The sequence below is a fragment of the Lynx canadensis genome, chromosome D1 (assembly GCF_007474595.2).
Source record: "Lynx canadensis isolate LIC74 chromosome D1, mLynCan4.pri.v2, whole genome shotgun sequence".
Classification (NCBI taxonomy): Eukaryota; Metazoa; Chordata; class Mammalia; order Carnivora; family Felidae; genus Lynx; species Lynx canadensis.
In genome coordinates, this window is record NC_044312.2 from 31170971 (window position 1) to 31198753 (window position 27783).

Sequence of the window (27783 nt, forward strand, 5' to 3'; positions counted from 1 at the left end):
TGAAAGTCCCACCTGGGTTCTGACCTCTTTCCTATGCATGTTGTCCACATGTCCATGGTGAACACACAGGAAACACTGAGCCAGCCTTTCCACATCTCTCTGGGCTGCAGTCTGCTTTATCAGGGGATAATCTGCTTGGGGTGGGGTGGGGGTGGTGAGACTTAAGGAAGGGGATCCTCAGAAATCAAAAAATGGCATAGGACCCTTGCCTTCTTGGATCTTCACACTCAATTTCTTTTCTTGATCCACCTTGGAAATCCATTGGTGATCTCATTTGTGGTGGGGAGGAGGAGTTAGTACATACAGTAAACAAATGCTCTTGATGGTATGCTCCCCTAGGAATATTTTACCAATTCATGTTATTTTTCCTGTTTGTTTGTTTGTTTGTTTGTTGAAAGAGGCTGAGAGAGGTGGGGGAGGGGCAGAAGGAGAGAGAGAATCCCAAACAGGCTCCATGCCTGGCATGGAACCTGACATGGGCTTGATCTCATGACTGTCAGATCATGACCTGAGCCGAAATCAAGAGTTGGATTCTCAGCAAACTGAGCCACCCAGATGCCTCTATTTTTCCTGGTCTTCTAAACCTTCTATGCTTAAATGTGCCTCTTCCTTTTCATCTGTCAAAATGTGGGTGGTTTCATGTAAGTTGTGACATAAGAATTCAGACAAATAAATCCTACTACTGTAAGGGACACTGGTGACCTCCCAACTCTCATGGGTGTTTGCCTTTGTAATGAGGAAGTTTGTGCATCCCTTCCCTGCCTGCCAGGGAAGCACTGTGGCCCAGCCTTTGGGGGCTTCTTGGGTCCTGGGGGTTGGCCCCCTCTGGATAGGCCTCACAGTTGCTTCTAGCATTGTCCAGGCTTACCTTCCTTTTCCCCTAAGCAATCCCCCCGGTGTTACTCTCTGGATCTCAGCTTCTTCCTCCAAGGAGCTCCATCTCCAGGCCCATCTTCACTTCCTTCGCTCTCCTGGGGACAGGAAGGGATTGCCAGCATGACCCTGTTCCCAGTCTTTGCCTCCCAGGTCCCTGATTAAGATGTGCCTTGGACTCTCACTGTGGAGTTCTTACCCCTGGAGAAGTTCAGTGTTTTTAAGTCATAGACCTACCCCCACATACACCTGTACCTGCAATTTAAGAGTCCACAGGCTCCATGGAACCTGTTTACAGTCCCTAGCCTATTCACAATCCCTCTTCAGAAACTCAGCAGCTCCATGATTATGAGGACCTTGGAAGCTGCTCCAGGACCAACATCGATGGCTCCTCCCCCCAGGCACTAGTTAATCACTATGCAAAAGTGTGCATGGGTCCTCAGACTCAGATGCCCAAATCATATTGCCATCTGTTCACAATTCAAATACTTAAACAATATATCCTTAATCCTAGGCCATATAGAAGATTTCTGGCTGAGTTATTAGGTCTGTTTAGTTTGGGACACTACTGAATCTGACCTTGAAGCTAAGTTAGAACTGTTGTGACCTCTTGATCATTTGCCCACTGGGCTTCATTTTATTGTGTTGGAATTCTCATACCCAAAAGGGAGTTTCCCCTTCAGAGAGAGACCAGAGACTGTTCTCACCCTATGACATTCTCAGCTCTGTCATTGCCCTTAGATGTACTCTTCCATGCAAGTCCCAGAGAAGGCCTGGCAAATATTGCTATTACTAACTCTTCTCTCCTTTGGGATTTCTAGAGGAGGTTTTATACCACGTGAAGAGCTCTGTAGTATATACTGTAGGGAGTATATACTTCTGGAGGAATTTTCACTTGAACTTTCCAGAAACTCTCCATGTATGTGCTGGGCCTTAGCTGGGTCAGCTGTGCCCCTTCCTTTGGCCTTATTCATGTTTCCTTGGCTTCTTCCAACAGGTTTAATTGGAAATATCTATCTGAATGATTCTCCCTTGAAAAAATTCAGAATCTACAGCTTGGATATGAAAAAGAGCTTCTTTCAGAGGTGAGTCCTGACCCCATGAAGTGTATGTACCCGTGGATAACATGTAATAAGAGCCAGGAAGGCCCTGCTCTGGCCTAGCTCCTCCCAATCACGTGTAAACAGACCCAGAGCTCAGAGCAGCTTGCTCAGGGTAGGGGCAGTACCAATGCTAAAGACTGGGGAATTTCCATGATATGCTGGTTAACAGGTGGTGAAAATTTGGGATGCCTTTGTGATTGAGTGCGGGATAGGGTCCAGATCTGATAATGTGCCCTTCTTCTTTCTTGTCTTCTGTTCATAGGTTCAGCGTCGACAAATGGAGCCCTATCCCTGCAGTACCTACGTTCCCTGCTTTCTTTTTGGGTGTCTTGTCAATTTCACTTTCCCCTTTTGACACCTTCATGAAGCTGGAGGTTTGTAGTCCCCTTACTGCCTGGGTTCTCCAGTCTTCCCTCCGAGGGCTCTGAGCCCAAGCCCCTGTACTTGCCCTTGCTGGAGCCTTCTATATCACCTGCACCCAGAGAGTCTCTGTCTTTGTGTTGCCCTCTCTGAAGGGTCTCTGGGGCCTCCCTGGAGAGGGGGAGTGGACTCAAAGCAGAAGAACCACCTGGTGATACTTCTTAGGGTCCAGGTCTGAGCTTGGGTGCCTTGCTGGGGAGGCTTAGAGCTAGTGGACACAGGAGATAGAATACCCCATGTGTTAACCTCATGACTGTTAAAATATCCATTCATACTGATATCTTGGAAGCTGAGAGAAGAATGCAAGGCATGTGTCCATCTCTGTCTTCTCATGTGACTTTATATTCAGTGCCTTTCATGGTAAACTAACCCCTTTCCCACTCTGCTTAAAGGGCTGGGAGAAGGGGGTTGTATTCATCAATGGCCAAAACCTTGGACGCTACTGGAACATCGGACCCCAGGAGACCCTCTACCTCCCAGGTGCCTGGTTGGATCAAGGCATCAACCAGGTGGGAACACTTGCAAGTCCTTCCCTTGTCCCAGCCCTCCCCAGTATCACAGTGTTTCCCTGGGGGCTGCGGGTGACAGTCTATTAAGGTTGGTTAGGGCAGGAGAGGGGGGGGCAGAAGGTTTAGCCAGCTCCTTCTGTATTCCTCCTTGGTGCTGATGAGTTGTGGGTCCCCATTCCTTCCAGCCTGCTTCTCAATCCCTTCCCCTAAGGCACCCTCATCTGGCTCCAAGACAAACCTCGGCTACTGTCATACACTAGCCCTTCTCTCTCCCAGGTCATTGTTTTCGAGGAGAAGATGGCAGGCCCTGTGATACAGTTCACTGAAACACCCCACCTAGGCAGGAACCAGTACCTTGATTGAGCAGCACCTCTCCTGCGCCCCCTGGAAGCAGGAGAGCACCACTGTCCTCCCAGCTGAGCAAGGCCTGGTGCTCTGCTCCCTGACACTCTCCCATGTGGGAGAGTTTCCTTAAGTAACATTCTCAGGCAGCCACGGGGGCTACAGCTCTGCCCCCTACTTTAATTCAAGGCCCTAAACTTGGAAGAACTGAAGAAGAGAAGTGGAATAGGAGGGAGGGACCCTCTTCTTACCTAAGTGGCTTCTTGACTGGGCTTTGTTGATGGCACCTTTCTACTTTCCTGCTCTTTGGGAGAGGACAGAGGGATGTCTCTCTGGGGGGTGGGAATGTCTCATCATATCTCCACGTGATGAGGTTTGCTTCTGTGATGTTCTCACCTGCACTCAGCATGGCCCTCATGGCCCCTTTTCATTTCTGAAATAGAAGGTTTGTCACCATTTGTATAGAATGGGGAAGGGGGTGGATGTCTCACCTCTCTCTGGGATTCTGGAAGAAGCTCCATTTGAGAGACACACACATCTTCTTCTTTTCCTTTCCACTTTAACTGCATCTGACAGGATGACAAGCCAAGCTTAGGAGAAACAGAAATACTCAGCCTGAATTAGAGAATATTTCTGGTTTTACTTGATGAGAAGGAACATCAGCTGAGGAGGGAATGCAGGCCCTAGAAGAAACCACACCCCAATATGAGGGCCCAGCTCCAGTGGCTTGGGCAGGGAGCCTCCCTGCTATGTTGGTGTAACCACGGGGCCTGCAAGCCTAGACCAGACCTTGCTTCCGGCTCAGTCTCTCCTTCAATCCTTGTAACTAAGCAGGAGGGAGGAGAGCCAGTCTTCCTTTGCAACTGTCTGTCCAAATTTGAGGTGCTTGTTCTAGGGATCAAGTCCACTGGTTTGGCTTAGGTTCACTGTCCTGAATTGCAATAAAGCAAGAGTTGAATCAAACCCTTTTTAGTGATATTTCTGATCCCATCTGTGCCCCTCTTTACCACAGGCAAAGGCATTGTGGTGTCAGGCACCCATTTAGTCTATCTGGCACTGAGAATCTAGACCCTGACTTTACCTAGTTAGTGGATGATCTAGCCCCTGGCTCCTTACCACCTCCCTCCTGACCTTCATTCTGCCTGACATGTCATTGTGGATTGGTAGTGCCCTTGGAGAGGAGAAGTCAAGTACATATTCACTCTGGTGCTGGTGGGCAGTTGCAAGAATCTGCTAGATAGCCAAGAGCTCGACATGTGAGTTAGCTACAGAGGGTGAGTTTTCCTCACGAATAACATCTGTATTGTACTGCCAGAAACTAATTATTGCCAGTAATAATCAAACGTAAATAGCCAATACCTCTCCAGGACAATACCTATGCCAGGAATCCATAAAGGCCTGTGGGGAATAGCAGTCCATGGGGCTCCCAGCCACCCCATGGCTTACATCTTGGGCTTGGCTAAGGAATGGACTCTGCAGTAGGGCATTTGTGGTGTGTAGCCACTGGGCCCAAGAGCTGAGCCTGGGTCAAGGACATACAGTAACAAGGGGCTGGGCCCAAGGGTCCTACTATCTGGGGATGGCCAGCACTGGGAGCGGTGTCACTGTACCTTACTTTATACCTGACCGTGTTCTTACAAAGGTGTATGTAAAGGTTGGCTTTGTTGGAAGATGTGATAGGGAACTGGTATTTAAATGAATCTTACAGCAAATCCTTTTATAAAGTGAAGAATCCCCTTGAATTGCTTTTATCAAAATCTGCTCAGGGATGCATTGGTCCTCTTGCCCCATCTTACTGTTCTTGACCTTCTTATCTGCCAGCTAACCCTGCAGCTTCTCTCTGTCAAAGCCCCTTGGCAGAGCTCATCCTACAGAGTTTATTCATGTTTGTCCGGACCTTCCCTACTGGATAGCTTCATCACAGAATCTTTAGAAGACTCTTCATCACCCCCCACATCTCTAGACCTGCTTCTTGGGCCTCTTCTTCCCTCTGTCCACACTCACTCTGGGTGCATCACTAACCAGGGTTTGTAAACAGCCTGGAAATTCATGCTCTCCAATGTTTATCTCCATCTGAGCTCCAGATCTACTGGCTGTACACTCACCTTTGCTCCTGCATGTGATGACAAAGTCCGATTACTCCCCCATGATCCCTGCTGCACTCTGTCCCATAGCAGGAAATGGTTATTCTGTGTCTCAGATTGGTTTTAGCTTCTCCATTTTATATTGCACAACCACTCCACCACTCCATTCTCCTGGCTGTATCTCAGGCATATCCAGAACCTGACCACTTCTCTCTGTCCCAAGGCTTGCTCTTCTGACTCACCATCATCTCCTGCCTGGATCATGGCAGGAGCCACCTCTGCTAGCCTGCCCTGCCCTCTGTTTATGGTCAGCACAGAAAGGGGAGTGATTTCTTTATAGGCCAGTTTGGCCCTTTGTTCCAAACCCTCCAACGGCTCCACTTCCCTTTTTACTTGCAGAAGCCAAAAGCTTGCCCGGTTCCCAGGGCCAGTATATTCTGTGCACCCCACCAACTGCATCCATCTTACCTCCCACCCAACCCCTCCTGTCTTGCCAGTCAGTTGTAGGCACACTGGCCTTTTGCTGATCTTTAAAAATGCTAAGTACTCTCTGCCTGGAAGTGAGTTCCCGTTTCTGGAATGGTCTGATCCAGGTAACTGTGTGTCTGTACTCTACTGCTCTGCTGGGTCCTCTCATCAGGGAGGCCTTCCTGACCACCCTAGAGAGGGGATCAACTCCTCCTCAGCTACACTCTGACACCCCTATCTGGCCTCATACTTCTCGTTAGACCAGATCACATCTAAAATACCATATATGCCCGGTGTTCATCTGTCTTGTCCCTAAGGAGGGAAGCTCCATGAAGACAAGTGCTCTGTGCTAGTTCCTAGAATAATGCCTGCTCATAGTAGGCACCTGCCAAGTAAATACTTGTTGGATGGTTAAAGCAGTAAATGAGAATAAAGTAAGGCAGGGCTGCAGAGGATTAGGGCTATTAAAAACCATGTTTGACTTTTAATTTTGGAAACAAATTAAATACAGTTAAATTAAAACAGACCAGATGGTGCAGCTGCACAGGCTCCACCCTCACCCCAGGCTCTGTTCTGGTGGCTCCTAGACCCCGGCCTCACTCTTGTGGTGGGGAGCAGGAACACACTGGGTTTGAGAAACAAATTGTAGTCACGGACCCAACTCTGATGGATAACAAACTCATTCCCAACAAAGATGAAAGCTGCAGTCCACCAGGGTTATAATTATAAATAAATACACATGCGGCTAAGAGAGGCTATTAGGTGAAATCAACAGAAATAGCATCCGCCAAAAAAAACAAAAATAAAAACAGAATATCCCATTTTGTTGTTCATTATCAATTTCCTGAAAAATAAGCCCTGGGTTTTTGGCTAAGAAGGTGGCCTAAGACCAGCCAGGCTGACCTGAGCATTCAGGGCTGGTTTCAGTGAGTGAGGCAGTGCTGTGCCTGGGCATGAATTCACTCATTTGGTGGGTGCCCTGTGCACACCTCCTCCCTCCCCTCCCATGACACCCCACTTGATTCTGAGGGGTTGATTTCCAGAGCCACCATAGAAAGTATAAGAGGCTGGGAATATCCTGCAAGGTGGCTCAGGGTTCTCAGGGATATGATCCCATCGAATGGTTTCACGAATGCTGTGGGAAGTTAAATCCATTTCAAAATAGGCAGCCAATGCTATTTTTTGAATGTTAGGTTGCTGGACTGAATCCTACCCACCCACCCAGGAGTGGGTTCTTAGCGGTCCTCAGACCGGTCCTGTGAGTTTAAATGGAGTGGGGGCTGTTAGGGTTAAAAAATAAACACCTCTTCAGTAGGCTCAGGCCTTTCCTTTTCCTCCAGTTGGGAGGAAAATTGTGCTTCCAACTTTCAGGAGCATGAGTGATAGCCAGCAGAGGGCTGTCCCTGTCAGTAGCCTCCAGGTACAGAGAAGTAACACATGCACACTGTTCTTCCTCAGGGGTGGGGGTGGGGGGAGAGGGAACAAGCAGCAGGCTTGTTCTCATGCTCCCAACTCAGGGAGAAGGGAGAGTTTTGTTCCCATTTTGTGTTTACAATAGAATGATTTCCAAAGTAATGTGTGCTCAGGTCTCCTTTCCCCTCAGGATCCAAATGATCTCTGCCCCTTTTCCACAAGTCCCTTTGCTAACCCAAAGCCCCTTCCTCCCTTAAACAGGGGCAGGAAGGAGTACTGGATGGCCCCTGCCTCCCTCCTCTTTCTGCCTTGCCCACCCCTGGCTCACTTCAGCCCCTGAGGTCTGTGGTTCTCAAGAGCTCCAGAAAGAGGGCTCCTGCCCTCCCCAGTCCCAGCCCAAGCAAGAGGCCATGGAGCCCAGTGGGCAGTGGGGAGACAGTGTCTAGACAGGGGCCCGCATGATCTTAGTCCAGGTCAGTCCATGACCTGTGCTGGCTCGAGGGCCCACCTCCTTCCCTGTGCTGGAAGGAGCAGGCTTGAGGGATGTGGGCCCGGAGTAGGGGACTCCACTCCCACCACAAGCCTGAGGTATGGGGGAGCCTGATGGCAGGCCCAGGCTCCCCTCATGCAGGGTGGTTGCCTGTTGGGATCAAAGACAGCCTTATGCTCTGGAAATAGGAACCAGAGGAAAGCCACAGAGGTATGTCTACTTGAGAGCAGCTCTCCGAGGACAGGGTGGGGCAGTGTTCCTGATGCCTGGGCAGGGGGCTGTTCTCTGGTCTTCAGAATTCCCTGGCCAGGTGGCCTGTGCAGTCGTGCTGGGCCCCAGGAGCAGGGAGCCAGGCAAGGCCACACTGCACTTGACAGCTGGGGTCTTTTCACCTCTCTCCCAGCCTGGCATCACTCCAGGGCTTAGGTGCCCACCGCATCTGCTCCGTCAGGCCCTGTCAGTGCAGGAAGCTCTGGGGAGGCGTGCTGGGGCACCGGCTCGCTGGTTGGCATGACTTGGCTAGCAGCTGGGCCCCTGGTCATACTGGATGGAAGGTAACAACAGGTCTGGGATTTCTGTGCTTTGATTCTCCGTCCTTTGTCCCGGCATCAGGCTGGGCTCTCTCTGAAGCCCCCAGTATAGAAAGGAGGGTGATGGTGATTCCTTAGGAGTTTGCCTCGGAGGGACCATCAGCCATGGGGAGAGGATGGAAGGCCAGGAACAGGGTTCGAGAAGGAGGCTCCTGTGAAGGGGAGAAGAATATGGGTGAGGCGTTTAAGCAGGGAGGCAGGTGAGGGGCAGCCAGTCTGGCCAAACTGCTGAATCATGAGCCCCCATCAGGGTTCACCCAGGAGCTCCACAGAGCCCAACCCCTAGGGTCCTCTGTGAATCCCTTATTGAGAGGCAGGTGGGGGCAGGTCCTTCCAGTGACCAGGTGAGGAGGTAGGGGATGGGGCTCTGTACAGATGCATTTTCAGTGGCACTGTTCAAGCTGATATTTTGGTTCAAGGCACAAAACAGGCAGACTGACACCCCATGGTCTCCTGTGGGCAGGGTAGCTGCCAACATGATATAGAAGTTGAAGCTTAACTCTGAGGCCAGAGGACAGATGTGTATCCCACCGTCTGAGCTCCCACCTCTGGGATGATATTATAGAAAAGCCCATAAATTTCCTGACTTAGACAAACAGCTGGCACAATTCACTTCATTTAGCTTTTCTGAACACCCTTTCTTTACCTCTAAAATGTAGATAGATCCTGTGGCCTACTTCAATAGAAAGTTTTAAAGAATTAAATAAAAGTAGCAACACTTACATAGGACTCATTATGTACCAAAGATTGTTCTTGGTGCCCCTAACAACCCATTTTACAGGTCAATAAACTGGGGCCTAGAGAAAGAAAGTAAGGTCAAAGGGTGAAAAGTGGTAGGCCTGGAGCCTGAACTAGGCTCTGGGGTCCATGCTTTCATCAATGTGCTACACTGTTGCTATTAAGAGACACACGGAGGTGCTTGATGAGGTGGAAGCAGGAGAGTGAGGGGTGCCTGCCACAGCAGCATGGCTGAAGAGGAACCCACAGGGGAAGACAAAGCCTGGAGAAAGAGTCCACATAGTAATGCCTTGCAATGGGACTGGTGTCATGGCCACAATAACAGCAGTAATGACAGGAGGTTGTCATCAGGCTGTGTCTAGAAGGTGAGACCTTCAAAGGAGTTGGTGGCAGAAGGACCCAGGTGTGCAGGGGAAATTGGCTCCTGTGAACTTTTAGGCGGCACAATGAGAAGGGGACTTCAGCTATGTCTCTTCCACTCTTGAAGTATTTGCCCTGCCCTCCCACAATTAAAAACCAAGAGGAAAAGCCTTGGCAGATTTGTTCCACATCCACACTTGGGGTGCCCCTGTCCAGTGTGTTGTCTACCCTTGTCACTGCCATACCTGTAGCCTGGGGCTCAGATCTCCACAGTGGGGTCAGTGAAGCCTTTTTTCCCCTCATTCACCAGCACCGGCTTCTCTGTCCGTGTGTGCCAGACCAGGATCTGTGTGTCCAGAGACACAAAACAACATGGAGCGGGTCCCCCCCTAACCTCACCTTACCCCCTCCCAGGTCCCTCCCACACTCTACAAGTACTTCTGCTGCCCCTCCGTTCTGTCCTTGTTCTTTATTTCTACCTGCCTCCTGATTCTTGCTGTTTGTACATATAAGGCATTCAAAATGTCTGTTGGAAATACAAAGTGTGCAGCTACAGAAAATAGACAAATAAGTCCCAAGATTTCCTCTTCTCATCTTCCCCTGTGTTTTTTGATGGGTCTCTCTAGAGAGGGAGACATTTCTTCAAGAGACTTCGGCTCAGCCAAGTGTATAGTCCTGGCCCTCGCTGGAGCAGTCCAAACTAGAAGCAGTGTGTATGTGTGTGTGTGTGCACACACGTGCATGCAGGCATGTGTGTGCATGCACCTTGGCATGAACACGTTCATGCATATGTGTTCACACATGTCTGGAGCCTAGCTGTTTTGAGGTTTGGGAGGGGATGCAACCCTTGGTCTTCCTTACTGACTGCCACCCTCTCCATTTCTGTGCTTGATTTTAGCATGATGGCCTGACTGGGTATAAGCTACCTTCTTGGGAGGGTGTTCTAGGAAGGCATGGCTCTAGGCTGGTCCCTTGCAGTGCAATTTTGAGGTCTTTATTTCCTTCCCTCTGACCTGTCGGGAGTGTTTGGATGGGCTGGGAAAAGCTTGCGTTATACCTGCCAGTTCTGCTGAAGGTTTACCTTGGTGCAGTTGGCTGCCTTGGGCTCCAGGTCATTGAGGGTAACAAGTTCTCGGAGGAGGCTGCTTTCCTGGTAGCCTCCCTTCACACCACGCAGCTTGAAGTAGGCCTGGCTACGCTGTAGAATGAGCCTCAGGTTGACTGCAAATCCAGCCATGTCTATTGCAAATGGTCGATGCGGGTCGAACACTGTCTTCCAGCCGACCACCTTCCCAGCCCCGTTGACCCGTGGGGCCTCGTACCGAAGGCCACCAACGAAGGCAACGGGCCACACAGACACCCTCCTGGTGCTGCGCATCTACAAGAGGGAATCCAGAGTCAGGACACATGGGACTGCTGATAGGGAGTGGTGCCTGTCCCCAGAGAAGGAGAAATCAATTAACTCTACACACATAGGCCATCTGAAGCCATACCAGGGGATCCGGCCCAGCCCCATCTCCAGATGCATCCTCCATGGTAGGCATCTACAGAGGAACCTGCCTTGCCATAAGCAAGGCCTGACGTTCACCCCAGCTAAAATGCTTCTTCTCCACAAGACTTGGAGTCTAGCTTTCTCTCCTCCTGCAAAAACCTCTGTCTTCCCAATGTAGAGTCTGAAATGACTCCTTCCCCTGCCCAGACTCCCATGACTCCCAAGTCCCAAGGATAAATTATTGCACATAAAATTATACCACTTGAGGGCATGCCTCTAAGGCCAAGACTTTGTTCTATGAGCTACATCCTCTGCTTTCTTCCCTTGAGGCAGGGGTGACTGCAGAAGTCTGCAATGAGTTTTTTCCATCCCTTCTCGGGTTGCCTGCAGTCTACACTGACACCCCAGCAGGCATTGCTCGCCCCACCCCACTGTTTCCCTTCGTGCCCATACCAAAGGGTCCCCACACCAGAGGCCCCTCACCGGCATCCTCCCACCCCTTCACAGCCTTCTGCCCCGTCCCACACCTCCTCAAAGAGCTCCAGACTGTAGGTGTTGTCGTCGTCAGCGAAGTACACCACACCCGGTTGGCTGGTGTTGCGCGGGAAGGTCTCCCGCAGCCAGCGCAGGGCCAGGTTGCGCTGCATTGTGCCCCGCGGGATGCGCGGGTCACGGGCGTCGCCGCGCAGTTTGTAGTTACGGGGCGTCTCCACGTGCAGATGCGTGTAGTTGAGGCCGGTGTCGCGCAGCAGGCGCGCGGTCAGCGGCGTCCGGCGCGGCGCATCCTCCACCACCAGCCAGTGCAGGTTGGGCACGTGCAGCAGCGTGTTGGCCAAGCGTGTCAGCTCGGCCTTCTGCACTGGGCGGCTGTAGGTGGGCGTCACCACGTGGATGGTGGGCAGCGTGTCGGACCATGGCGGGGGCCGCGTGTACACATACTCGGTGCGCACCACCTCCACGATGTCGCGGTCGGACATGCAGTATTCCCTGGGGTCGGCGCCCTGAGGCACGTCGCGCCGGGGGTCACTACCGTCATCTGTAGGGTTGGGAGACACACGGTGTGTGGCTGGGCTGTGCAGGCCTGGCTCTGGCCTCAGGTACGGGCAGGATGTCACCCACCCTGCTAAGACACACCTCCCCACTGCTCCTTCTGCAGGAATGCCATCGGAAACCTGCCTGGGCTCTAGCTTTTACAGGTAACCGAGAAAGCTGCATCCCTGGAATTCTCTCAGGCATTTTCCCAGTTCTGACTCCCGAAATGACACAGAAATAACCTCTTCCTCCTTCTCATATTTGACAGCTCTGTGGCTATTTGAGTGTGGCTGGCCAAATTCCAAGACTGCTTTCTCACTTCCTAAATGTGTTGGGTTTTATATGACAAAGTGTCCTGACGCTTCCCACCCTAGTGCTCTCCCTATCTGGCCAGAGCTTACTGCACTTGCCGCCCCCGCCCCCACCTCCTTGGGATTGCATAGCAGGGCAGCACTGCCACCCGCAGTGGTGTAAATGCCACAATGCCTCAGTGTTAGTGCTTTCCTAGCTGCAGCACACTGTGGATCTCACAAAGTGTGAGGTTAGCTCAGCCCAATTTTTCACAAACCCTCTACTCAAGTGGGGCCTCTCTCTCCCTTCCTGTTTATGAATCTTGGTGCAGAATTTCATGCTTAACTACCACGTTTTCTTCCAGGGTTATGACTATAGTTGCCAAGATAATTTTGAATCCCGAACCTGTTGTTTGTGCTTTTAGATGTTCTTAAATTTTGACCTACACAAAAAGACAGAGTGGACACTTGCTTTAGCTTTTCTGCTGCTTGATGTCAAACTCCTGATCTGCACTTTCTAGACACTCATTCAAACATCTGGGAGACTAACCGTACCACTGACCCTAACTGTGCTAGCATCCAGCTAGTGTTTATACATATCTCCCCAAGGACACCATCAGGGGCAGTGAAATTTTGAAGAGGTCTGGCCTCTGGTAAAACACTCACAGGCATGGGGAACCCATTCCTTCCTGAAGGCAACCTGTTTCAGTTGGGGCAGCTCTTATTACCAAGCTTTTTCTTACATCCTGGACATTTTTCTCATTAGTAAGGCTAGCAGTCCTGTCAAGAGGACAAATCAGGGTCATTGGTATTGATTTTACTGAGCGCCTGCTCTCCAAGTCTTTCTGTGTGAAAAACTGTGTGGCCCTCACTGCTCTTACACGATCTCAGCAGGAGGTGGCAATGGTCAGAGGACATACCTAGGAATCCAAACACTGGGCTCATACCCTGTCCAGTTCTGGCACTAACTATGTCCTTGAGCAGGTTACTTCTCGTGCCTCAATTTTAGCAACTACAATATGGAGCTAATAATAGCATCTATTTTATTGAGTTACTATGTGGATTAATGAGTCAATATATGTAAAGGACTCAGAACACTGCCAGGCAGTTGTTATCATTTCCTCGTGTTTAAAAGGAGAACAGTTGCCAGCCCTACTTCTGCATAGCTTCCTGTACCTACAGAAAGGATGCAATAAGCATTTTCGTGATTGGGTTGAAGTATGGTTCCAGGGAGGATGCTGGGAATCAGCCATTCTGTCACCTCCCCTACTTCCCATCACTGACATTAGCACATGGAGTGTGTGCAGTTCATGTATTAGATCTGACACTGGGCTCCGGGAGGAGGTACAGATGCACCCAGAAGATGACCAGCTCCAGGCTCTTAGGGAGTTCACACAGGCCAAGGGCACAAGACATGCAGTGGGGAATACCATGCCCCCTGGTGTGTGAATGCAGGTGTAGAAGACTAGCTCAGCCTCTGTTGATCAAAGGTGACTTTTTGGAGGGGTTTTAGGTCAAACTTGGAAAACAGACCAAGGTGGAGGAAAGAGAGATAGGTGATGGGGATTCTGACCAAAATTGATATAAGGGTTAATTCATCCTGCAGTCAGTGAAGTTTTGGAAACTGAATACTGGGAAGGAAGATTTAGAGCCATTTTCCCCATCTTTCTTCCATTCAAATCACCCCAAATAGACTGGTCTTGGCCCTGGGAAAGTTCTCCATGCATTCTGACTGGGCCACAGTGCTGGCTTCAGGGCTTCTGCAACCTTTGAGTCACAAAGGCCTCCTGGTGCCCCTGACATTATTTCATTGCAGCTTTCTTTAAGCCCATCTTGACATATTCTGAGGACACAGAAAGCCAGCTCCCTATCCTCAGGCAGCAGCATCAGTGCTTAGCGAAACATTCTGACACCTCTGACTCTAGAGCTTTGCCAAGAATGGAATTTACATGATATTATGTCACTTGGTGTATTGTAGCTTTAAACCTTCTGGAATGATGTAGTTGTAGGATAACAATTCCAAATGATGAGCATTAAAGAGAGATGTTGGAGGATAAATGTCAGGAGAGGCTCTAAGTGCCTAGCATGGGGCAGTGGGAATTCTGCAATCTCCAGCCTGGAAAATATTCCTCATGGAAGCTTCAAGAACTGCTGGGGCTGAGCAGGCCCCACTGTGTAACTGTGAAACAGCCTGGCTTCAGACTATGATTCTTGGCTACTGCCTGCATCCAAATCACTCAGGGTTATGAGCCATACATGGATTTATAGGCCCTAACACAGAGCCATACTCTCTTTCTCTGGGATGGGCCTGGGTACTTGTGTATGTTATCATGTCCCCCATGTAATATGATGTGCATTTCAATAGGAGAATTGCTGCCCTACAGTATTGAGTCTGTACATGCATGGGGTGGGTGGGAAAGAAGAGCATGAGATGAAAGACTGAGGAATGAGGAGGCAGGCCAGATATGGGGCAGATAGAAGGGAGAAGAGTAAAGGGAGCCCATTGTGAGAAGGAAAGGCAACCTGGTGGGAAGGAAAGCCTTGGACTCAGAGCCAGGAGAAACTGGTTCTAGTCTGTTAATCCACGAGTGCTTTGTGGGATTTTTTCTCTTTCCAGGTCTATTTTCACTAGGTAGGATCAGGGTTGCCCAAGCAGGAAAAGAGAAGCAAATAATATGATCTCCCTGAATGGTTTTAAAACACAGGCCAGAGGGGCGCCTGGGTGGCGCAGTCGGTTAAGCGTCCGACTTCAGCCAGGTCACGATCTCGCGGTCCGTGAGTTCGAGCCCCGCGTCGGGCTCTGGGCTGATGATGGCCCAGAGCCTGGAGCCTGCTTCCGATTCTGTGTCTCCCTCTCTCTCTGCCCCTCCCCCGTTCATGCTCTGTCTCTCTCTGTCCCAAAAATAAATAAACGTTGAAAAAAAAAATTTAAAAAAATAAAACACAGGCCAGAAACCCTGTCCATCCATCCCTCCCCATTCACAGCTGAAAGCAACCAGTCCTTACATGTCCTGAGACTGGATGCAGCGTTGTGCATGTGTGCCTTTGTGTGTTTCTCTGCATGTGTGTCTCTGTGCACGTGTATGTGCATCTGTGCATGCATGCGTGTGTTGGCACTCATCAGATTCTGAAAGGGACCAAGACCCCCCAAAAGGTAAGGTCATTGGCCTTGATCATCCTATGACTCTTCCCAACTGCCTAGTAAATGAAAATATGAACTCCATCAGCGTCAGCTGTGGTCATTCTTATTACAGAAGCCTGGCTGGGGCCAGGGCAAGAGGTTGAGGGGCTCACCCTTGTGTGCGGTGAGCAGAGGCGCGATGGTGCTCTGGTGCCACACGGTGACAAGCAGTGTCCAGGGCAGTACGATGAGGACGATCGCAAGGATGTCCCGTCTTTTCGGCATCTCCAAGGCTGGCTGGGCCCACAGCTCCTCGTTACCTGAGTGGCGGCAAGGTCAGGAGAAGGGTGGCCCCAGGGGTGACAGCAGCAGACAGTGGCAAGCACAAGGGAGAAAAGAACAGGAATGGGCTGCTCAGGCCAGGCACAGGGAGAGCAGAGAAGCCGAATGTTGGCTAGCAGGTCTTACCAGCGCTCACAACCCACCCATTGTGGAAGCAGGTTTGCAGAGTCCAGCCAGACCGGAGACTGCAAAGGGGTGGCTGTCCAGGGGCACAATCAGGAACCCTGTGAAGTGGACACCTGCAAGAGAGAGCAGAACAGGATGGCCAGAGACCTGGGGGTGGGGGGAGAGATGCCCAGAAGGGCAGGGCCTGGCTGCAGGGCTCACAGCATTGGCGTTTTCATAGTGGAGCCTGCACTGCCTTCTCCCTGAGGACTGCTTCGGCCAGCCTCTGTCCCCCACAGGCATGGGGACAAGGTGCTGCCCAGTTACATGAGTCAGCAGGGCACAGAGGTTAAGGGCACGGCTTTCAGACACACAAGTCTTGGTTTAAACCCCAACTCTGCCACCAACAAGCCATATGCCCTTTACCAAGTTATGGCAACTGTTTCTGCCTCTATTTTCTCATCTATGAAATAGGGTACTATCACTACCTATGTCACAAGGCTCAGAATTAAATGTTAACCTCACAAAAGCCACAGAATGGTGCCTGGTGTATATATATGTACTGAGTGCTCAAGATGCATTGGCTACTCTGGTGTCCACGTTTGTGTCCAGATGGTTTCTTCATAGCCTAGATAAAGGGGTAGGCGTTGGGGTGAGGGCCAACAGGAGATGTTTTGGGGACAGGCCCTGGGAGTACATGCAGCAAGTGCCTTCTCTTTGTCGATGTCAATAGGAAATTCTCATGAATTCTGCATAGCTTGGGTATCAGCAAGGTGAAGAGATGGTCCCTGTGGGGGCTGCCATACCCTGAGGAGGCGGAACTCAAAATAGCAGCAACAGGAGCCCTGGGAGAGACACCCCTTCGGTGAGTAGGGTGAGCCTGCTTGAATTTCTTCTCAGTTCTGCAGAGGGTCCGTCAGCAGCATCCTTCTCTGGGGCTTGTTGTCTTGTGTGACAAAGAGAGCACACACAGAGCCCTCACAACCACCATGGAAACTGTCAGATCCTATTCTCTGCCTTCCTTGTCCCTTCTCTGCTGAACCCTGTGTAAGATGCAGATGGGATCTGCAAAGGGGGTGGGGAAATGTCAGTCCTGGGAAGTCCAAGGCTGGTCCTGGCATGCTCACCACTTCTAGTGTCCAGCACTGTGCAGTGACATCCCTTAGAGAGGCCAGCTGCCCAATCCAGCCCCAGGTAGCACATGCTTTCAATCTCTGGCAGCATCAGGAGCCATGGCTAAGGAGAATTTTGCCCCCCACCTCCCAATCCCAGATTTGGAAACAGTGTGTTTCTCTGTCCTTGTCTAGTTCTCTCTCCAAATAGTTTTGTCACCTTGTGGAGGAACCAGTTATGTCTTCCAGTAAAGAGCACTGTGGTTTCCAGGGTCAGTCAGCATGTTGCAGCCAACCACTTACCACCAGGGGCCTGCTCTGCCTCCACTGTCTCCTCGTAGGCAGGAGGTAAACAGGCTACCCCAACTTCTCAGGGAAATGGAAGATCCACTGAGGTTAAATGTTACTGGCAGGGACAAATGATGTGGACACAGACCAGGGAGAATAATTCTGGGGTATGTGCTGTGTCTCCTACAAACTCTTCCATGGCCCCTTCAGGTGACAGAGCCCAGTGTCCACCCCAGGAGGCCTGTCTGGATCTCATGTACTAAGTATGATGAAATGGAGTGACCTCATGCCACCCTCAGCCCCAGCCCAATTTCCCTACTCCAAGGTCACTGACTAGGCTGCAAAGGGCTGAGTCAGGGGCTTGGTTTGGCTGGGCCATCTTAGGCCACATTTCATGGAAGACAAGGGAGCTTCTAAGAGGTCTAGCTGGGAGATTTCCTTTGGGTTCTTAGTGACTCAAAAAGGAGTTTTTCCAAATGTCCTTCATCTTGGGGAGGGTCCTAATTCCAGGATGGAGAAAGTAACAGAGAGGCAAGCTCCATGCCAATTTGTTGTGTGCATATCCAGCCTGCTCATGTTGCAGGTGCCTGCATCTGTACCTTTTTTTTTAATGGGCAGCCTCTTTATCCCAAGTCTCTTTCCTCTTGTACCTGCTCAACCTCCTGCTTGTCTGCTTGGGCTGTCATTAGTAATAACAAGCTGTTATGTAGCACTTGGTGGTGTCCAGAAATGACACTCAATACTTCATGTTCGATCCTCATGGTCCGCTGGCCATAGGTGCTGTTGTAACCCCATTTCACAAGGAAATCATTGATGCCCAGTGAGGATCAGTGACTTGTCTGCAGTTGCAATCAATAAGGTCATGGTTGACCCAGACATAAGTCCAGGCCCTTTGGCTCTATGCTGTTGGCAGGAGTGTGGGAAGAGAGGTTCCAGGCTCAAGAGCCTAGAATCCAGCTCAGGTGCAGGGTGACCACAGGTCCACACACAGGCCCTGGCCAAGAACTGCTTCACAGCCACACTCCTCCATGAAAGTTGTCTGCTCTGTGGGGTCCCAGCAGCTCCCTGGAGGTGGGAGCAGGCAGCAGGTTTGGGGTGAGGAAGGATGCAGTCAAGTGTACATGAGGGCTCTGGAGAGACCGTTCTGATCCCATCCAGTCTTTTTGGTCAAAACATCTATGAAAGGAAAGGAAGGATGGGATGAGGGAGAAAAGCTCTAAAAATAAACTTAGCAATAAACCCAGTTGTGCATTAATTACTCTGGAAGCCATTATGGCTTGAAAACCTCATAACTTTAATGGAGGCTATTATAAGCATAGTAGCAAAATCGTGGAGCTAATTACCAGGCAGTTGTTAAGCAGCACAGAGAGAGCCCCCAGCCTTAGAGAAAGCCAGCTAGCCAGCAGGGGGCAGGTTTATGGGAAATGGGGCTGGGGGCAGGGGAGGCAGCTGGGGGCTGCACTTACCCCTATTGCAGATCTGTAGACGGGACTGCAAGGGTGGCCTCCTCACCACAGCCTGCTGCTTCTGCCTGTGCCTTGGTGGAAAGGCAGTAGCTAGACTGTGGTCACAGGTTCAGACCCCAGAATTGCTCTGGGCCCTTGCTGGCTAGGGCAGAAGAATCAACATGAAGATGGAGCAGGGGCTTGGCCACACCCCAGAGGCCAGCAGAGAGGAGGTGGCAAGAGCAGGGAGAATGGGATGTTTGAGGAAGTGTTGGGTGGAGGCTGCGAGGGGTGGCTGGCAGGAAACTGCAGGGACCTGGTGGGGCTATGATTCCCCACCTGATACTTGTCACTCATATCTGTGAGCAACCTCAATTGTCATTTGTCCCCCAGTAAGTGCAGATATGTGGAGGCCCTTCCACCCTCAGAAGCCTTCACTGGACACAAAGGCTGTGATGTGGGTGGAGAATATAAGGTCGAGTGGGGGATGGTCATTTGGCGACAAAAGCAGAGCACTTGGAGGCAGTGGTAGGGAGATGGGGCAGCAATGGCCTGGACAGTGCTCTGGGTAGTGGACAGTGTCCCCCTTCACTGGGGGACTGGGTTCCATTGCTTGCCCTCCTTGGCCTCCACCTTCATCTTAAAATACAGAGGCTGGATTGGGAGAGTTCTAATGAATTTTTAGTTTTGCCATTTTAGCAATGTGAGGTTGAAACAGGCCTCCATGAAGATGAAGAAGTGTTCTATATGAGAACAGTGGGGGTCATGTAGGCATTCAAGGCTGGAAGTCAACCTAGCAACTTTTCATGGAACATAGTCATGATTTAAGGACCAATTAGCTATGATGATTGGCCATGTCTGGAAAGACATAGGAAATTTCTATGGGTTTTAGGGTGTCACAGGCTGTGTGTGAGAACTAGGTTCCCTGGGTATGGGAACTCAGATGGAACTTCCCAAGACTGGGGGCAGAGCCAGTCAGGCTGGACAGGAGATGCTGGGCCTGGGGTGGCAGAGCTAGATCCATGTTGGCTTCAAGGCTGGATGATTCTAAATGCAAGGAAAGTTTCTTTCTGAGCCTACAGGTGTTCAGATGAAAACCTCATCAATGCCCCTAGTTGCTGAAGAGGAGGCTTATTTAATCAGATTCAACAAATATTAACTCAGCATCTGTAGTAGGCAAATACTGTGTTAGGTTCTATGGGCAATGCAGCAGCATGGGGGAGGGAGGCAAGGGTTTCCTTCCAGCATCTCGCAGCCCAGAGGGAAGGAGGAACTTTACACAGGTGTCTGTGAGGCTCCCACAACATCACTCAGGGTGATGTGTGATGAGTTCTAATGTTGCAGTGTGTGTGTGTGTGTGTGTGTGTGATGGAGACTAGTCACAAACAAACTCAGAAACCATCCAAGACTGACATCATTTGTCGTTGGTCAAAGGAATCCATTAAAGCGAAGAGTCCTTCAAAATGCACACATAGAATACACATTTCAACTTAAGCAACTTTTAAATAGCTAAGAGCTCAATAAATGATGTTTTCCCATTACTACACAATAATGTGGTCATTTTTCACAAACCCAAACCACCCAGCACTGGGTAGCTTGCAGCACTTCTGCTTTTTTGACACAGGGCCGAGGCTCTTTCTTGGGCCAAGGGACAGTTGAGGTGAGTCCCATGTTGCCTTTCTGACGTCATCTACACCATAGTGCCCTGCCTATGACCTCCAGTGTGGGTTTCTTTGAAGTAGTCTGAGACCTGAAGGACACTTGGTGAACAATTCAAGTGCAGTATGCTTTAAAGTTTTTATGACTTTTCCAACCAATCCTCACCTAATTTTGAGAATTTTTCCCTAGATGCATCTTATGGAGTCCTTTGAGGGCATTCAACTTAAGTTTTCATAGAAACAGCATATTTATTTCTTTCCAGTTCATGTTTCATGGTTTGTATAATATCCCACGATGGTGACAGCAAGCATGCCCATTGTAAACTGTTCGGGAACAAACACTATGGACTCTCAGCAAGTATGCAGCTTGGCTAGTATAAGCACAGGGAGGGGGGACACCAGAGGGGAGGTCCAGCATTATGCTTGCACACGCATCTGTTAGTGTGCTTTACAAATGGAATGGAGAGCATCAGTAGTATGCTAAGCCAATTGAGGAAAGTCTTGGTTAGGAGAGCTTCTGCTGTATGTGTGAAGCCATCCTCTGTCATCTGGAAGCCTGAGTCCCCCTGGGGCTGACGAGACAGGTGCTGAAGCCTCCCCATGCAGAAGCATAACCAGCTCCACTGGTTGGGGGCCCAGAAGGAGGTTGGGGTAGTCAGAGGGGGATGGGGAAGCTAGGATGGCTAGGGAAGGCACCAGACCTTTGAGCATGGGAGCAGGGATGTGGTAATAGGAGGCAGAAAGTGGGGAAGTTTTAAAAGAAGATAGTGGGAAGGATGCTGGTCAAGGCTCCAGCTTTACCCTCTAGCCCCAGACAGTGCCTCTCTCAGAGGGGCACAGACTTTGTCCCAAAGACCTGCAAGAGCCCCTAATGGGATCAAGGGATTAGTACTGATTCTGCTGCCGTTGCTCAGGAAAAGCCCAACGCCAGAGCTAATCATTGCCTGGGCCAGTCAATCCATACTTCATTAACCCGGCCTCAGTCTTCTGCCACCCCTGGCCACCCCCATGTTCCATCCCCAAACCTGGCCCTGGCTTCCAGCCACCAGCTCCTGCTGAGGAACAGGACACAGGCACTGGCCTCTCTCCACCCACCATCCCCCAGAACACTCATGGTGGAGGTATCCAAGTAGCGTCTTTGCCCAGGCCTCCTGATCCTTTTCCTCCTCCCTTTCCCCCATGACTTGGAGGGAGGGATGGGAGTTCCACCACTCATTCCACTCAGAAGAAGTGAAGGTACTGTGGGACACCTGGTTGGAACTGCAAGCCTTCCCAGTAACAGCCCTATGCTGGGCCAACAGGATTCATTTTCCTTTGATCTTCACAACAGCCCTATGAAGCAGGCAGGAAAACTCACTTTACATATGAGGAAACCAAGGCTGTGTGATTGGCCAAAGGTCGCCGCCAAAGTCAGTCTCTGGCAGAGTTCATGCTCAAGCCTTTGGACTCTCAATCAGTGTGCCCCACATGCCCATGCTGCCTCCCTTCCTGCAGGCCTGGTGCTGCCTCCTGGCTTACCCATCTGGCACTTCTGCCCCAGGGACAGAGCTTCCTGAGCTTGTGGGGGCCCAGTCCTGGCCTGCCCTCCTCGTGGTCAGGTTGAGTGTCCCAGGAAGGGGCTCCCTTACCCTGCTTTCATGGTGTGGTGCTGAGGAGAGGAAGACCCAGGCTCTGGGGAGGTCTGTGTCCTGCCTCAGGGCCTGGCCACTGCTGGCTCTCACTCCTGGATACTTCTGATAGGAAGAGTGGCATAGATTCCAGATCTTGCACCATCTTGTTCCTTTCTAGCTGGGAAAACCAAGCCAAGGGCTTGGGCAGAGGAAGTATTAGCTCAGTTCAGGCTTGGCATAAAGCACACTTTTATGCTTTGGTTTTCTTCCAGCCCAACAGTGTCAGAAAATGCAACTCATGGTTTGTTTGTTTTAGGTAGCTCCTTTGTTTCTTTTTTTGTTTTTTCTGAAACAGCCTTTCAACTCAATTTGGATTATGAATCAGTAAGAAATGAAAATTGGGGTTTGGTTTTCTGTGGTATTCTGCAAGGTAAAGTCCATTCTGGTTCACTGCAGGAATTTAAACAGAACAAGAGATTGGCCCCAGCTGGTTTCATTGAAGTTCCCTGAATCATGTAGCTTGTGGGCTTCAGTCAGAGAGGCATCCACTCATCCCAGAGCCTCCAGGCAGGAGGCTCTTAGAGAAAAAATCAAATGCTTCATTTTGTGGGGACATTAGTTGCTACTGTCAGTTGGTGCTGGCCTAGGCTGGGGCCCAAGCACACAGATGACCCCAGCTTGGTCCTTCAAGAGTGGGGACAGCAGGGAGGGCGCAGTGGCCAGGGAGACAGCTAGTTGGAGGACATATGCCTGACGGAGGGTTGTGGAGAGTTGGGTAGTGGCCGGCAAGGCCCATGGGCACCCCCCTGAAGAGCTAGCATGTGGCAAGTTGTGAGGGCTGACTGTAGGGGGCTGGTGGGCAAGGCATTCCGCAGGTGTGTGCTAATCACTGGCAGGACAATGGAGTGTACAAGTCAGGCAAACTGCTGCACATGGCCACAGAGCCCTGCAGTAAGGGTCACACTTTGGAGTGTGGGACTTTGGGGAGCAGTCCGAAGAGCCCTGTGGCCCAGCTTCCAGCATAGCATTCTGCATTTGGCTGGGGCCTTGGGGCCCAGGGAGGGCTCTGGGCCTGCAAAGTGCCACCACCCTCACCTCCTTTACCTTCCCTTCCATGTCATCTTTCCATCCTTGCCCCAGGCCTGTTCTGGCAGCCATGCCAGCATTTTGAAGGGAAGGTCAACTGCTGCCTAGCAAGTCTTCATACACTTAGCTGCTTAAAATGACACACGTCTACTCTCTTCAGTTTCTGTGGCTCAGGAGCGCAGACATGGCTCAGGGGCTCACAAGGTTGCAGTGTACTGTCTGGGCTGCACTCTCCTTGGGGGGCTCACTGGGGAGGAACCTGCTTCTAGGCTCAAGCTATTGGCAGAGTCCTCTGCCTTTCGGGCATAGGACTCAGGGCCACTCTCCCTGCTGGCTGTTGTCTGGGACTGCCCTCAATGCCTAGAGGCTGCCCGAAGTTCCTTGCCATATCGGTTTCTCCAATATAAATACTTACTCCATCAGGCCAGCAAGGGAGGGGGGTGGGATCTAGAGCAAGTCTGCCAATGGGACAGAGTCCTACATAACAAAATATGGGAGTGACATCCCATCACTTCTGCTACATCCTACTGGTTAGAGGGTGGTCACAGGTGCAATCCACACCAAAGGGGAAGAAGTTACACAAAGGACAAACAGCAGCAGTCAGGAGATGTGGTGGAGGGAGGACACCTTAGAGTCTGTCCACCAAAACAAGGAGGCCTGGTCTCCACTCTGGACCCTCAGCTCCTGTTTGGCCCCTGTAGCTCCTGAGGGTAACAGCAGGTTCTAACCTTAGTCACAGCCTTCTGTTGCCTCCCTCCCATCTTTCTTTGCTCTTTTCTGCCCAGAAGAGTGGCACACAATTGGACAAATAGTGAAGAGCCTGTGCCCTGGAGCCAACAGCCCTGGGCACAGTACTAGAGGCTTTTATCCTCTGCTGTGTGACTTGGGCAAGGTAATCTCTCTGGGCCTTGGTTTTCCATCTGTAAAATGGGAATAAAAATAGTGCATCCCTCACTAGGGTTGTTAGGGTGATTAGGCAAAATAAGTTTAAACTATCTGACCCATGATTGGTGCCAATAAAAGCAGCTATTTGCAACTGCCAAACTTACTTACAGCCCAGAAGGGGGCATGAGATGGATCTGCTTGGCCTTGCTTCTCTCCAACTCCCTCCAGCTGAACTGGCTGCTGGAAGGCAGGGTGGGAGCCACAGATCCTGAAAGCCCCATATCACCCCCGAAGGAGGAGGCAGTGAGGAAGGGTGGCTGGGATAGTCAGAACGGACACCTCCCTTCCTCAAGTGCTAACATTGGCCTTACACAGTGTGAGGACATTGATAACTACCTATGATTTCTCTTAGCCTCAGTTTCCCCATCTCCAGTGTGGAGTTGTTATGCCTCTTTTATTGTCCGGCATATTCCACCGTGACCTTAAGTACAACATGACTAAGATTCAAGTATCATCTTTCTTCCTAGAGCAGCTCCCCATCCCTTCCTTCTTTCTGTCATCCATCTTCTGCCAATATAAAAATCCCAGAAATGCCCTGGATCCCTCCCCCTCTTCACGTAAGGTGGGCCTCAGCTCCTTTGGCCTGGCCTGCCCCTAGGCCTTGAGCTACATCCCTCCAATACAGGTCTGGGTCATATCTTTGCTCCCACAGCCACCCATTGTGATCTTTCTTCAGATTCCAGCCCACTGCCTGACCCTCACCCCCATACTGACTTGCTCACACTCAAAACCTTTTGCATCTCCTGCTGACTGTAACTTACTTAGCTTGGCATTCAAAGCTCTTTGCCATGTGGCCCAGTCCACTGCTCTAGCTGCACCCTCTTCTATTTCCTATCCACTTTCTGTCCACAGCAGTCTCTGGCCTCTACCATCCATAGCCTTCTCCTCTCCCTGCACTACTTGGGGAAGTTCTGGTAGCTAGAAGACCTACTTGGTTCATTCAGATGGTAATTGCGCATTCCCATCTAGGGCCAGTGTCTGAGCCAGCCCCAAGAGAAGAGGTCTCAATTTAGAGTCAAGATGCCCAAAGAGCAAGCAAGGCCTGGCTCTCACAAGCTAGCATCTCCCTTATTTCCTTCCACCTGCAACCTTGCTTCTTCACCTTGGCCTCTGACCCCTGCTGTCCCTCTTTGCCAGACCTCTGCCATAACCCAGCATGGTACGTGTGTACCTGACCCTGCTGGCTGTCACAGCTCCTTATCCTGTGATAGTCTGAGTATCAGTTTGGTGTTTGTGGCCTCTCACCTCTTACCACCCTCTGTAAACTGACTGGGGAAGATGTCAGCCTGGTAAAGGTGACTGAGATACCCTGCTCCCCATCCTCCTGAATTTGTAATTTCACTCAGGAGAATGGCCAGACTGAGTCTTCCATTCTGACAAGTCACCAAGGCTGTGTCAGCTAACTACACAGCACCCCTTCAGAGTGATTTAACAGGGCAGCAAGTTATTTCACACACACACCTGAATGCAGATCTGTGCTCATGGCCAGCACACCATCTGAATGAATGCACATGTGTTCATGGGCACATGTACACACACTCTTGGCTGGGTTTGGTTATTGCTTCTGAGTCCTTCTGGAGAATCCCATGATTGGGTCTCTGTTCAAAGGAAGGATTACCTTGTGTGCCCTTGGCATCCAATGGCCCCAGATCCTAGAACATAGAGGTGGACAGGCCAATTTACCTTCTCTGTGGTGCTGTGGGTAGGGGGCAGCCTCCCCTAAAAACTACTGGTAAAATGACTCATCCCGATAGGGACCTGTAACTTCCCAAATGATTTCATACTGGTGATCTCATTTAATCAATAAATCCTTGTAATTCCAAAGTTTTATTGATGTTTTACAGATGAAGAAAACTGAGGCACAGGGCATTGAGTGTCCAGGCATCCTGGGTCCAGTGAGACAGCGGCTCAGCCTCATGTCTGTCTGAGACCTGCTCCCTAGGTGGAAGTGACCCTCACAGGGGCCAGGCAGCGCAGCTGTGACACCTCTCCTGGTCCAAGCTCACTGCTGGCTGCCTTCCAGGGACATGCTCCCACCTCTTCACTGGGCTCAGTGGAAACTAGGGCTCCTCCTCCTGGCCTGCATGCCTATACTGGGCATCTGTGCTTAAGTCACCTCCCTTGACCCTGTCCATCAGAGTGGGTATGACCATGTATTTTATTACCAAAAACAGGGCCCTCCAGACCATGCTGAAGTGATAAAACAACAGGAGTCAATGCATCAGGAATAGACATGCTCAGGGACTGTTCTGGGCACAGTGGGCAGTGGTCCCCTTAACTGGAGCCTGCTAACACTCAGTATGTGGTGCCCAGCTATGCGTATGAGTGCCAAGTTTGGACCCAGTGCTTCTCCCGATTCTGCCAGCTCCCAGAATTGGATCTTTGCTCCTGCATGAAGCACAAATCAACATACTTGGTTTGTTCTGTGAGCAAATCCAGAACAGCTCCTCTGTCCTCTGCATCATGAGCTGTGGGAGCACTGGAGTTCTCACTCACGGTTGCTTGGACACCTCCCCATATCCTCTGCCTGCCCTGGCCTCACCTCACCCTCTTGGAGACAGGGGTGCAGAACTGGCAATCCATATCACCCTGGCACAGGTCGAGGTTGCACCAGGATACTGTCCGGCCTTGGATTCCACGTATGGTTACAGAAAAATGCTTGTGAGCCTTTCCTGCCCAGCTTGCCGCAATACTTAGTGAGCTCTGTGAGAGGTGCAGAGAAGCTCAGGACGTGTGGTGGGGCCTTGCCTCCAAGTGGCACACACTCATGGGGTCAGGCCACCACAGGTACCTGCTTGAGTGGGGATGAGGGCAATAGGAGTGGAGGGCTCAGCAGATTCCAATACAAGATGAACAGTAGGGGCTAGTAGGACAAGACAAGCAAATCATCAGTTGCTAGTGGAACAGCGGTCAAGAACCACACAGGTATGACCCTCCTTTTCTGCCAGCCTAGCAGCAGCAGTGGGGATGGTCTGCTCCCTGCTGAGGCTGAGGTTAGAGAACAGTCTGGAACCCAGAAAGACCATGGTACCCTAGCATCCTGGGCTTTGGGAGCTGGGAGGGCACAGCTCTCATCTCATTGGCCCTCAATTACAGAGGTGGCCCAGGGAGGATGAAACAAGCCCAGTGCTGGCCTCAGTGGATGCGAAGCACTTGTTGCAATGAGGGTCCACATTATGAAGCCTGGCACAGGACATGGTGACTGACTTGGCATCCATTAGATCCCTGTAGACCAGCAGGCAGGGCATGTGACCAGGGCCTGGGGACTGGAACCAAGCAGGCTGAGGGTCGATGGTGAGGGTGGACTGGGATAGCCATGCAGAGCCTCTCAGACTGTGGGTGATGCTGCCATTCAGACACCTTCCAGGGAGGGTGTAAGCAGCCAATGCTAGTCTGTCCCCATAGCACCATCTTTCCCACCCTCATGTCATTCAGGCTGCTGTCTGTCTCAGTTTCTCTTGGAGCTGATGTCTACATAGTTCTGGGTGAGGGTGCTGACTAGGTGAGACCATCCTGAGCTCTATGCCCTCAGGCTGCCCTTCCTTCTTTGAAGCCTTCCCCAGCCATGCTCTTCTCCAGGCCTGAGCACTCAGTGTCCATGCAGTGAAGGTTCAGCCTTGTAACCTTCTGTGCACTTGTTGTTTTTCATGTTTGTCTCCAGCTTCTAGGCCATGGGCTCCCCTGGGGGCACCAGGTCTTACTTAAGTACCTCTGGATCCCACCACAGAATCCAGGCCCTGACACAAAGCAGAACCTGCACCAATACCCCTGTGACTCAGTTTTCTTATCTGTAACTCTTACTGGGCTATTTTTGGGATCAGATGAAGGAATCCATGGAAAAATCTAGCATGGGGCCTGCATACAATT

The 27783-nt window shown here is 50.9% G+C and overlaps 2 protein-coding genes across 4 annotated transcripts in view; one reads left to right on the forward strand and one right to left on the reverse strand.

Annotated features, from left to right (window-relative positions):
- LOC115525661 (beta-galactosidase-1-like protein 2) overlaps positions 1–8257 on the forward strand; it is a 55376-nt gene extending 47119 nt beyond the window's left edge. For both annotated transcript variants that reach the window (XM_030332948.1, XM_030332950.1), the window contains 4 exons: positions 1871–1958; positions 2239–2350; positions 2789–2905; positions 3182–8257. In XM_030332948.1, coding sequence (XP_030188808.1) covers positions 1871–1958; positions 2239–2350; positions 2789–2905; positions 3182–3268 — 404 coding nt within the window. In that variant the 3' untranslated portion in view covers positions 3269–8257. The remainder of the gene's footprint in view (positions 1–1870; positions 1959–2238; positions 2351–2788; positions 2906–3181) is intronic.
- B3GAT1 (beta-1,3-glucuronyltransferase 1) overlaps positions 6255–27783 on the reverse strand; it is a 30603-nt gene continuing 9074 nt past the window's right edge. Inside the window, exons 2-7 of one of the 2 annotated variants that reach the window (XM_030332952.1) lie at positions 15794–15906; positions 15499–15645; positions 11410–11918; positions 10472–10768; positions 9636–9736; positions 6255–8444 (exon numbers count right to left, since the gene is read on the reverse strand). In XM_030332952.1, coding sequence (XP_030188812.1) covers positions 9650–9736; positions 10472–10768; positions 11410–11918; positions 15499–15610 — 1005 coding nt within the window. In that variant the 5' untranslated portion in view covers positions 15611–15645; positions 15794–15906 and the 3' untranslated portion in view covers positions 6255–8444; positions 9636–9649. Of the gene's footprint in view, positions 8445–9635; positions 9737–10471; positions 10769–11409; positions 11919–15498; positions 15646–15793; positions 15907–27783 lie in introns of those variants that run through there. The other variant, XM_030332951.1, reaches the window with a different exon arrangement.